Source organism: Haplochromis burtoni, unplaced genomic scaffold (genome assembly GCF_018398535.1).
Source record: "Haplochromis burtoni strain Fernald_Lab_line unplaced genomic scaffold, NCSU_Asbu1 Contig_433, whole genome shotgun sequence".
Lineage (NCBI taxonomy): Eukaryota > Metazoa > Chordata > Actinopteri > Cichliformes > Cichlidae > Haplochromis > Haplochromis burtoni.
Window position 1 is genome coordinate 94,135 of NW_024582794.1, and position 10,364 is coordinate 104,498.

Below are 10,364 nucleotides of genomic sequence, written 5' to 3' on the forward strand. Positions count from 1 at the left end.
TGGGAAGGGTGAAGACAACTGGGTCGCCCGGCCCTGGCCACGAGGTGTCCCTTATTTATTTTTCGGGGAGTTGGCAACCCTAATGGTGATGAATATTTTTGGTCATATCGCCCTGCTCTCAATCATCCAGGTGAGTAAATCCCAAAAGGTTGATCGAATTGATCTGGACGTAGCGTTTTCAGTGTCACTCGACAGGTGACCAACATGTCCTTACAAACAGCACATGTGCACAGTGATTCAGCGAGTTTCAGTCATTGTGCACATGTGCTGCTTAAAAGGAAACGGTCATCTGGATGATGACGAAACGTTTCTCCCACTGGTAACGTCCGGATGAACAGGATCATCCTTTTACGATTCCCATCAGTCAGTTAATGTATGCAACCAAACAGAAGTCCAGCTGCCTTCTAATTAACTGGTTAGGATTAACCAGTGATTACTGGGACTCAAAGATATCTCACCACTGATGGCAGTGACCTGAAGGGGAAGTCCAGCTACGTGTGGGTAAGGTGTCAAATTCAGGCTGTATTACTAAACTACTAAACACGTCGGCCTAGTCGTGACTCAGGGCACTCAAAGTTGTCCTACATGATGTTTTGGGAGAGTAAGAATCAAAACTGACACTTAGCATACACTATAAATACCCCCCCCCCCACCAACACAGTCAAATACATCCAAAGCCAATGAAGGTTGACTGGAAAGGAGGGAACATATAAGACGGCGTAAAGCAGGAGAAGGAACGAGAGAAAACAGGAAGCGCTGTCCTCAGAGACCGTGTGCTATTTATCAATAAATTATCTCTCCTTTTTTTAACTTCCGCGCAGTCTCACACACTTTTTTCCTTCTTTCTCTTCCCTTTGTTTCAGTAAACTTTTGGTTTTCGCTGTGAGTGTGTATGTGTTGAATTATTAAGCCTCCCCACAGGAGTGGTGCCCATCTTACTAATTCATAAGCCACCAAGGAATAGAGTTAAAGTTTAAAGCGTTTGTGTGTACCTGGGGGGTAGGCACACAACACAAGACAAACTCAACAACCGAGAGAGGGAAAGAGAGCAACGGAGAGCCAGGCACAGAGAGGGAGATGGAACGAGAAGAAGCAAAAGCAAAGGTGCTGACTTAGTTTCTCCTAAAATAGGTGCTGAATGAGAGTGTGAACACCGCAGGCCTAATGTGGTCATCCAGCATTTTGTTTCTGCCCTCCAGTGTATTGCAAAGGCTGAAAGTACTCCATATTTGGAGACATTACTGTGTTCACATCTGCACACACACACTTCTGGTAGGGGCTTCTTTAGCTGCGGCGCCCTGCTGCGGGATCACTCCCACAGTTTGAAATGTTAAAACAATGAATATTGCAAAATCTGAAATGCCAAAGCCGTTCCAGCACATTTACTGAGCGCGACGCAGAGAGAGACAGCTCTGAGCCGCAGCAGGTACAGCAGCTGATAAGGATGATTCAAGTGCAGATATTAACTTTACCAGGCTGAGCACACCCCTTTGGCTTTCAGACTGTTTTATTTAGCACACAATAAAACACAAAACAGTGAGGGCATTTTTCTTTTCGCCATCGCTGATGGCGAAGCATCTGTACAAGCACAGCTGTAAATCTTCACCAACACGAAGAACAACAGTCACCTGTCGTGTACGTCATCAAACTGATGACGTTTAAAATCAAAGCAGACTTTGGACACAAGAGAAAAGGACTCGTCTGTGCTCTCGTCCTTGAAGGTAAATGTGTGAGTTTGCCTCTCACCTGTGAAGCAGACGGGACACTTGAAGGTACCTCCCATGCCTTCGAAGCTGTGCTCTATCAGGTGGCAAAGCAGCTTGGCAGGTGAATCAAACATCTGGTTACACAGCTTGCACTCATGATTGATGCCTTCCTCTGCAAATAGGAGACAGACACGCGTGTGGAGGCCGGATTAGACGACATAACACGGGAACACATGACATGATATCAGAATATTCATACAACATGCACGGTGGATGTTTTCTGTGTGCTCTGTCAGATATGCACACAATGGCTTTAGACTGTTTACCATTCCAGTATTTATAACAAGGAATTTATAATAAGTAATATCAGCGAAATGATGGGAGGCTGTAGTTTGAGCAGAATTGAAAGGACAATGTACGGAAAACTGAACTGAGAGACATTATCCTGCTCACGCTCCGAGAAGAACCAAAATCTTTCCCAGCTGGTAATTGCCTGTCTTCCCCATCGGGTTTGGGGATGATCTACCCCTCCTACAGCTATCCCTTGCCTCCCTCTGTCCTCATTATCTGTCCTTCCCCACTGCAGTCACTCATCCATCCCTCACTCACCCATTCCTTCCTCTGTGTCCCCCTTCGTCTCTCTTGGTCCATCACTCTCTGATTAATTGGTACGGCTTCCAATTCGCACTCCTCGCTCCGTGCGACTTACTTTCACGTACAGTATTCGGATTTCCTGTGTAAGACTTGGTCACGCCTTACATTTTGTATCAAATTCAAATTAAGATTGATCGGTTTGTGACAGCCGCTAACGGTGCTCCATAGCTCATCACAGCTGCACTGTGGTATAGATGAGAGATAAGGAGCTCGCTGCGTAAACATAAAGAGTTCTGAACGGAGATTAAATGTAAATATCATCGAGCTTCATCACACGAGCAGACGTCATCAGCCTTCGTCCTCTCTAAGGATCATAGCAGTGTTACTGCGTCTATTTTAAGATGGCGTGAGTGACATCACAACACCCACGGTGAAAGGTGGGCGTGCACCCCTTGACGATCAGGTCTCCTGCCCGTTGTCCTTATCACCATTGTACCACACAGGACAGACGCCCCAGTCGCCCACACACACACAAGCACACCAGAGGCCCGCACTGCCCGGAGACATCAGATGGCGTCTTCTGTGGGCCAATCTGTGACCTCCTGAGGAGCCGCACACATGTACACACAAACATGCGAACGCACGGAGCGCGCGATCTGTGTCTTTTCCCTCGTTTGTCACTTATCTCGTGTCCTGTAAGTGCAAACGTCCACACACACACACCGACACGGCAAAAGAGTCTGTGGAAGTTCAGCGTCAGAGCTGCAGGGGATCGCAAGGTTAATAACGTCTTCAATCACACATCCATGACACCCATACTGACTAATACACACAAACATGCACACACAGATTCCTATCTCTCTGTGCCTCAAAGGCCGACACGAGGGTGCCCTAATCCCGTCTCAATAGCCACGGGGGAGTGTGTGTGTGTGTGTGTGTGTGCGCCACATGGGCTTATGTGAATGAGATGGTATGCTCCGTGGACCCCAAACATCCCCGTTCCCCCGCACACACACAAACCTCAAAGGCTGCTGGGTTGTGTGGGGCGCCAGAGTGTCCGAGACACACTGAGACAGATAGAGGTTCATTATCATTTACTAGGAGATTGAACCAGCAGGAGAGAGTCACACGGAGCGAGGCGCACAGAGAGAGAGAGGCGTGTGCGGCTCTACCAGCTGAATCAATCGTCACATTTTCATTATTTCCTTAAAAGGACGCCTTTATTTAACAATGCATCATTTCAGCTGTACAGAAGGTGATACGGAGGCAGAGGGCCAACGCTGTAAGTAATGCCTGCGCGTCAGTGAGCTCAGCATGTGTGCGCTTGTGTGCATGTGCGCGCTTGTGTGCATGTGTATTGGGGGGCTCTGTCGAAGCCACTTTAAAGCTCGTGTCCTCAGTGGGGGCAAAGCTCTCTTCAGAAGTCGCCTCGCACTCTCCCACGCTGCCAGGATCAGAGGGAGCGGTCAAACATCAGCCACCCTCTCATGTACACAATGATGAGTCCAACATCAGCGATGCTCCAGGTTATTGTGCAGTTGTTGCAGTTACACAAACACACATCGTTGCACTAAGCAAGCAAAGTCGTTATGTTTCTGTCGAGTTGACAGGTGGGTGGGGAATTTCTTTTTAATCTAAGGCATCAACCAGGGTTGTTAAACGCATTATTCCCTCAATAACGTTCGTATTTTATCAGCCAGTAAAAAGGACTTTTTTATTCGATAAGCACAGATGACGTCAACAAAAACAGAATTACAAAAGAAACCTTTGAAGCTAATTATTGGTCAATCAAATGTAGGGAGGGTGAAAAACAGGGGCCAAAAAATACGAAACTAGAGAAAGAGAGGGCGGCAAAACGCACAAAGAGAGAGAGAACTGAGGGGAAACAGTGAGGTGCAGAGAGATAATTGGGCTGTCCGGCACAAGGGCATGGAGAGAGGCCTCCATCGCCCGTGTGTGTGTCCCATGAAAGAGTTCTCTTTTCTGACAAATACATTGTTTTGATCAGTGTGTGTGTGGGGACCACTGTCTCTGTGTGCTGTCCCCCTCTGAGACACAGTCCGTGTGTGAGTGTATGTGACCCATAGTGAGATGACAGAGTCATAGAGCATCCTGCCGCTACGCTTTGTCTCACAGAGTGCATTTGATCCACCAGCGCACACACACGCACACACAGACACACAACCCTGGGAGGCCTGTGCTGGGACAGAGAACACAGGGGAGAGCGGGATGAGAGGGAGAGAGGCAGGGTGAAGGTTAGGACTCTGAGTTTGTTACCACCCAACACAAAATTAACTTTTCTCTGCTTTTTAAATGCACATCAAAGCAAATCTATGCTTTCAAAGGTAAACCAGTTATTGGTGGAACATTTAATCGCACTCTTTAAATAAATGTCATGCTGCTATACTGTCATTTAGAAATGTGCGTTGTCGAACATGTATTCTGCCATGTGTCAGGAGCTCTGTCTCCTGTCTGTAATCGTACATTTATCTAACAGCATTCGATTAGCATATCAGACAGACAGAAGGACAGAAAGACAGCACAGCTACAGCGTGATCACACACGAGACAACGCTGGAACCGCGCACACAACAGCTGCTAAAGTTTCGCCTCAAAGAGGAAATATTAGCAAGCGAGCAAACAGTGTGAGTGCAGTATGTGTGGATGGGCAGAAGGCAGCAACAAGGAGGGACACAAGTCCAAACTGCAGCCACACTCATCATTACAATTCCTCCAACACAACCTCCCCACTGCTCGTGTTCTCCCTCAGTCTCATTGTGTTGTTACCCACCTCTCTCTCTCTCGGCTAATTGACGAGAGGAGAAGGACCAGGTGGCATCATACCCGTCACACACACACACACGCACACACACATAAATGAGCTCCTTGGTTTGTGTTGAGGGGTGACTCCCTAAGGCGCTGCCTCTCCTCTCACATGCTGCACACAGCTACGTGCATACACAAATATCTTAACCCTTTCTTCGTCTCGGCTGGGGACTCCTGTGGGTGCCCGGCCCCCACACGTCCTAACCTCGCACCGTCCCCTCCCTCTCTCTGTGAATAGCTGCTGGGGGTCTCTGGGGTATCTACCTTCCATTACTGGCCTTCCCCGTTCCTGTCAACCCCCCCCCCATCCCCAAACTATATGAATGTGGATGTGTGTGTGAGAGCAGTAAATTGTGTGTGTGTGTTTGGTCCCTGGTGGTGTAAAGGCCGTAAACCAAGCCAGGCGACTGATGGGGAGGACGGCAAGAGAGAGGCAGCGAGATAAAGGGAAGGAAGGCTGTGGAGAGGAAAGGAGAGATGACGGGACGGACGGGGATAGAGCAACAGAGGCGTCGGGAGAAAGAAGAGAGCAGTGGACGGAAGGAGGAGGAGGAGGAGTATGCACCTCTCTGGGGGGCTCGCTCAAGGTGTGTTTCCATGGCAACCAGGGGCAGGGGGGGGCGATGCGCGGGGTGTGAGCTTGACCCATTGGTAGTGTGGGGGCTGGAGAATACACACATGCACACACACTCGTAGAAACACACAACCTGCTGCAGTGCTGGAGGGGTCCCAAGAGTGCCCCCACCTTTACTCACCCTCTCTCTCATACACACAAACACACACACAGAGGAAGAATGCTGCAGTGCTGAGGTCCCGCGAGTACACAACACCCACACACAGTCTCCCTCCCTCCCTCCTCTCATCTTCCATTTTCCCTGTTTCCATCACTCTCTCTGTGAGGTAACTGTTAATATTTTCATCATTTGTTTACTCCTCATCTGACTGTGGATTTTTTACATATTGCTGAATGAAGATGGGATGCTGAGCTACAACGCCCGATCTGTGCATTTAAACACATCCAGTCTGCTTTCAAACGTTTGAAGGCACCATCTCTCACAAACGCGTGATGGAGACGGTAAAAGTGCCCGGCGCAGTGTCTGCGCGCCTTTGGTTGGTTGGGCTTCCTAGTCCCTGTTCATCAAAGCCAAGCTGCTCCTGAAAGGTTAAAGTTCAGACAACGAGTAGCACAAACCACCCGCCATAATGCGCGCGCACACACACACACACACACACACACACACACACACACACACACACACACACACACACACACACACACACACACACACAAACACACACACGCACACAAGTGGTGTTTGCTATCCTTGTGGGGTCCTCCCATTGACATAATGCTTTCCCTAGCCCCTTACCCTAACCATCAAAAATGAGTGGCTAACCCTCACCCAATTGTAATCCTGACACTAAAACCACATTTGAGTGTGAAAAATGTCTTCAACCCTGTGGGGACCTGAAGGTTGGTCCCCACCAAGATAGGGAAACCGGTGTACACACACACACACACACACACACACAGTAGCCTGTTAGCCTAATGTAGATACATCATGATTTGGTTATTACCTTTCAGTTCTATGGACTCATTCATGGTGTCTGCAGGTGTACTGTGGGGTTGATGGTGACAGTGGGCTGTGGGCAGAAACACTCAACTCTCACCTTTTTGACAGACACATAAAGAGGAAACAAAAGAAAGGAGTGATGCTCTTTAAGTGCAACATGGGCCCAACTTTGGGCTTTTTTGGAAGTAAGGGCGCACTGGAATTTATGAACTACTCGTCTTTATACAAGAGAGAGTTTATACAAGAGAACAGGTAACAGCTCAACGCTTTACGTGAGACAAAGATGAATGAATGGTTATCCTCGTCCCTCCTTCTGCTCCTTCGCTCTGGACACGGTCAGACCCCGCAATCACCGTTTTCAGCAAAAACACTCGTTCTCACACATTAATACACAAACACAAGCAGACAGACGTATTATTGGCAGACGGGAGCAGCATATGGCGATGACCAGTTTGTGCACAAATTGAGCATATTTGTGTAGTGCAAAAGTGCATGTGTGTCTTGGAAGGAGACTGTGTGCATAATGTGCGTGTGTGTGTTTGTGTATAGCAGCTTGGATTTTCCCTATCAGATTACATAACAGTAGGAAGCTGGAGCGCTCGGTCCTGCCGAAGCCAAGAGCCTTCTCGCTAACACACACTCGCATGTGCGTAGATTTCCACAGACACGCACACAGAGCGTACGTCGCCGCCGTCTCACTGGTTGTGGGTTATTAAGGGATACAGTTACATTATGAACGCATGACTTTATTAGCGTCTGCTAAGCTGCGCTCATATGTTTTTGTAGCAATAAGAAAATGAAAGGTTTTTGTACTCGTGAAAAACGTGATTTTTTTTACTGAATGAATTTTTAAAAGTTGTCTGTTTCGCGTCATAAAAGGTCTCAAATATTTGAATCTTAATGCTTAAAATAAAAGTAAAGGAATGCAAAGAAGTGAGTGACACCAGCTGCACTACGAGATGCACGTCGCACTGAAGCAGCGGCTTCTTTGTTGCTCGTGAGAGGAGATGTTAAAGCAGCGCTTTGATACTGAAACCCTGCACAGAGTTACAGACACGCCAGCAGACGACGCTCAGCGTCATCTGGAGAGCACTTGACTGTAACAACAAGCAGCTGACATGTAAGTCTTTGTATTAGCATATGTAATTAGACTTTAATTAATATTCAGGAGAGGTGCACACATCATCGCTCCGGCCTTGGAATCATTGCTCAGGACTTTCACAGGAAAACAGGGAATTACCGCTTTCTCCAATAAGCACACAGAAAGCTAGTAACACACACACACACACTCACGCACACACACGCACGCACCTCTTTTTAGCTCGTTAGCAGGGATGAGAGTAATGAATGCAGAGTATATTTGTGTTTAGAATCTTAATTGAAAGCTTGAAAGTGGCCAAGAGGGAATAAGCCTAATCACTGTGTGTGAATAAACCATCAACACACACACACGCACAGACACACACACACGCCTGCCACTCCCTTGGACAACATTTAAAAGTGAAGTACCTGTCATTCTCCAGTCGTCCATTCTACCCTCACTCCTCCTGCTTTTTCCACGCTCGCTCCGTTCTCCCATCTGTTTACATATGTAAAACACAACTACAGCCCCCTGGATGCACATCGTCAGTGTGTGTGTGTTAATCTGTTTGTGTTTTGATGCTAGTTAAAGCTATAGCAGACATCCACAAGGACTTATAAAGGAGTTTATTGTGGGTTAGGGCACGTCCTTAATTAATTACTGGTATTTTTATTTTTACTGCAGGTGTTTTTTATTCAGTCGCAGCCTTTGCTGGAATATTGTGAGCGTGTGATCCACATCTCATGGAAAAGAATCCATTTACAGCACGCAGGCAAAGTGAGCGACCTGTGAGAAAGGCCGGCTGTGGGTCGGACCGCACAGCGCAGGTCTCAGGTAAATATCTGAAAGGCACGTTTAGATTAGAAAACACACACACGCACAATCATCAGTCTTCACAGGTTAAAAAGCATGTCTGTATCCAAGGCTAATCACCAAGGCAACTGTAATCAAGGCTCTGATCTAGTTGTCAAGGTGATGGAGAGAGGGTCACCCCTGACTGTCTTTTCTCTGAATGACTCTGTTTTTCAAACTGCTATTGATTTATATAGACACGGATATTAGAGTTTAAAATCCACGGCTGTGCGTGTGTTATACAACGACGCAAAATGATGGCAAGTGCGATGGTTAAAAATTCAATAACCGCCCATTTTTGGGGGGAAATCTAAAAGAAATGTGTGACTGTGTTTACCTACCCACATCTAATCCTATCCTGCTGTTTAGTGGTGTGTGTGTGTGTGTGTGTGTGTGTGTGTGTGTGTGTGTGTGTGTGTGTGTGTGTGTGTGTGTGTGTGTGTGTGTGTTTCTTTAATCTGTGCTCCCAGGGGAAGTCAGGGGGAGCTAGTAGGCTTATCCTCGCTGCATCTCTGCATCCAAATACCACTAAAAAGCTCAACTCCATTCCACAACAACTAAATTAACACACACTCACATACACACACACACAGACACACACACTCACACAAAACAGCAGAAGAAAGCCTGCGAGACATACTTAGTATTCCTTTAACCAAGACTCCCCCTGCATGCTCCTCCTCTGCACACATGCTGAATGTGATGTTTAATAACGCAGTTATTACAGGATCGAACCGAGAGCTTTCTCAAACTTTCACACAGAACATCAGCGTCCATGACTGCTGTGGATCGTCCACACGTGATTTTTACTGTAAAAAAAACTGACAGAGAAAGGAGAAAGAAGAAGGAGGAGGAGGAGAGGAGCCAATAAGAGCTCACAGCAGGATGCTAATAATGCAGCTCCAGCTGTTCCAGTTAACCTGCAAACTGCCCATCTGGACCCAGAGAGGCAGACAGGAAACTGTACGGAGACACACACTGATGTATGGTGAGACACAGGCAGAGAGTGCAGGGCAGCCTGTGAGATATCAAACAAAAAGCTGAAAAATACAGGCTTCTCACAAGGATGTGGTTTTTATGCCGTTTTATATTAAAACACAATCACTGAGTGATGGAAAAGACTGAAGAGGACGGAGGCAGAGGGAGAGCGAGCCGCTACATCATCAGCTGTACGGGCTGGACGAGCGGGCGTGGACACAGGAACACAAACACACACACGCGCCGTAAGAGTGACCTTGGTCTCGCCTATCTGTCCTCGCCCCCTGCCCTGGCCAGCTAAATCCCCCACCGAGCCACCCTGCCTGTCTCTTTTACACACACAATCACACACACACACCACAGTGCCATACTCGGTCGTGCCAAACTGAACCACGCTGTGCTTACAGGAAAAAAAATAAAAATAAAACAGAGACAGACATGAAGATGGAGGAGAGCGAGGCTAAAGAGTAGAAAGAAAAGGAGAGCGATGGAGTCCAGCTTTCTTTATTATTGATTCCAAAAACTCTCACACACCAAAATACGCTCAACTTTAACACAAGACGCGCAGCCAGCCAACTCTAACCTTCCCTAAAGCACAAATGTATCGCCCACACACACACGCACACATAGCATGCTAATGAAGACACTAAATCACTACCAGGTCATGTGTGGAAAAGCCTGCCAGATACCTGCATCCATGGCTAGAGACCTCCCTCAGCCACACACTGTGCGTGTGTGTGAGAGTGTGTGTGTG

General features: G+C 47.4%; 1 protein-coding gene across 2 annotated transcripts in view; it reads right to left on the reverse strand.

The window, feature by feature from the left end:
• The window catches only part of znf423 (zinc finger protein 423), a 135,351-nt gene that overhangs the window by 16,027 nt on the left and 108,960 nt on the right, over nt 1-10,364 (reverse strand). For both annotated transcript variants that reach the window (XM_005945069.2, XM_005945070.2), the window contains one exon: nt 1,747-1,878. In XM_005945069.2, the coding sequence (XP_005945131.1) occupies nt 1,747-1,878 (132 nt within the window). The remainder of the gene's footprint in view (nt 1-1,746; nt 1,879-10,364) is intronic.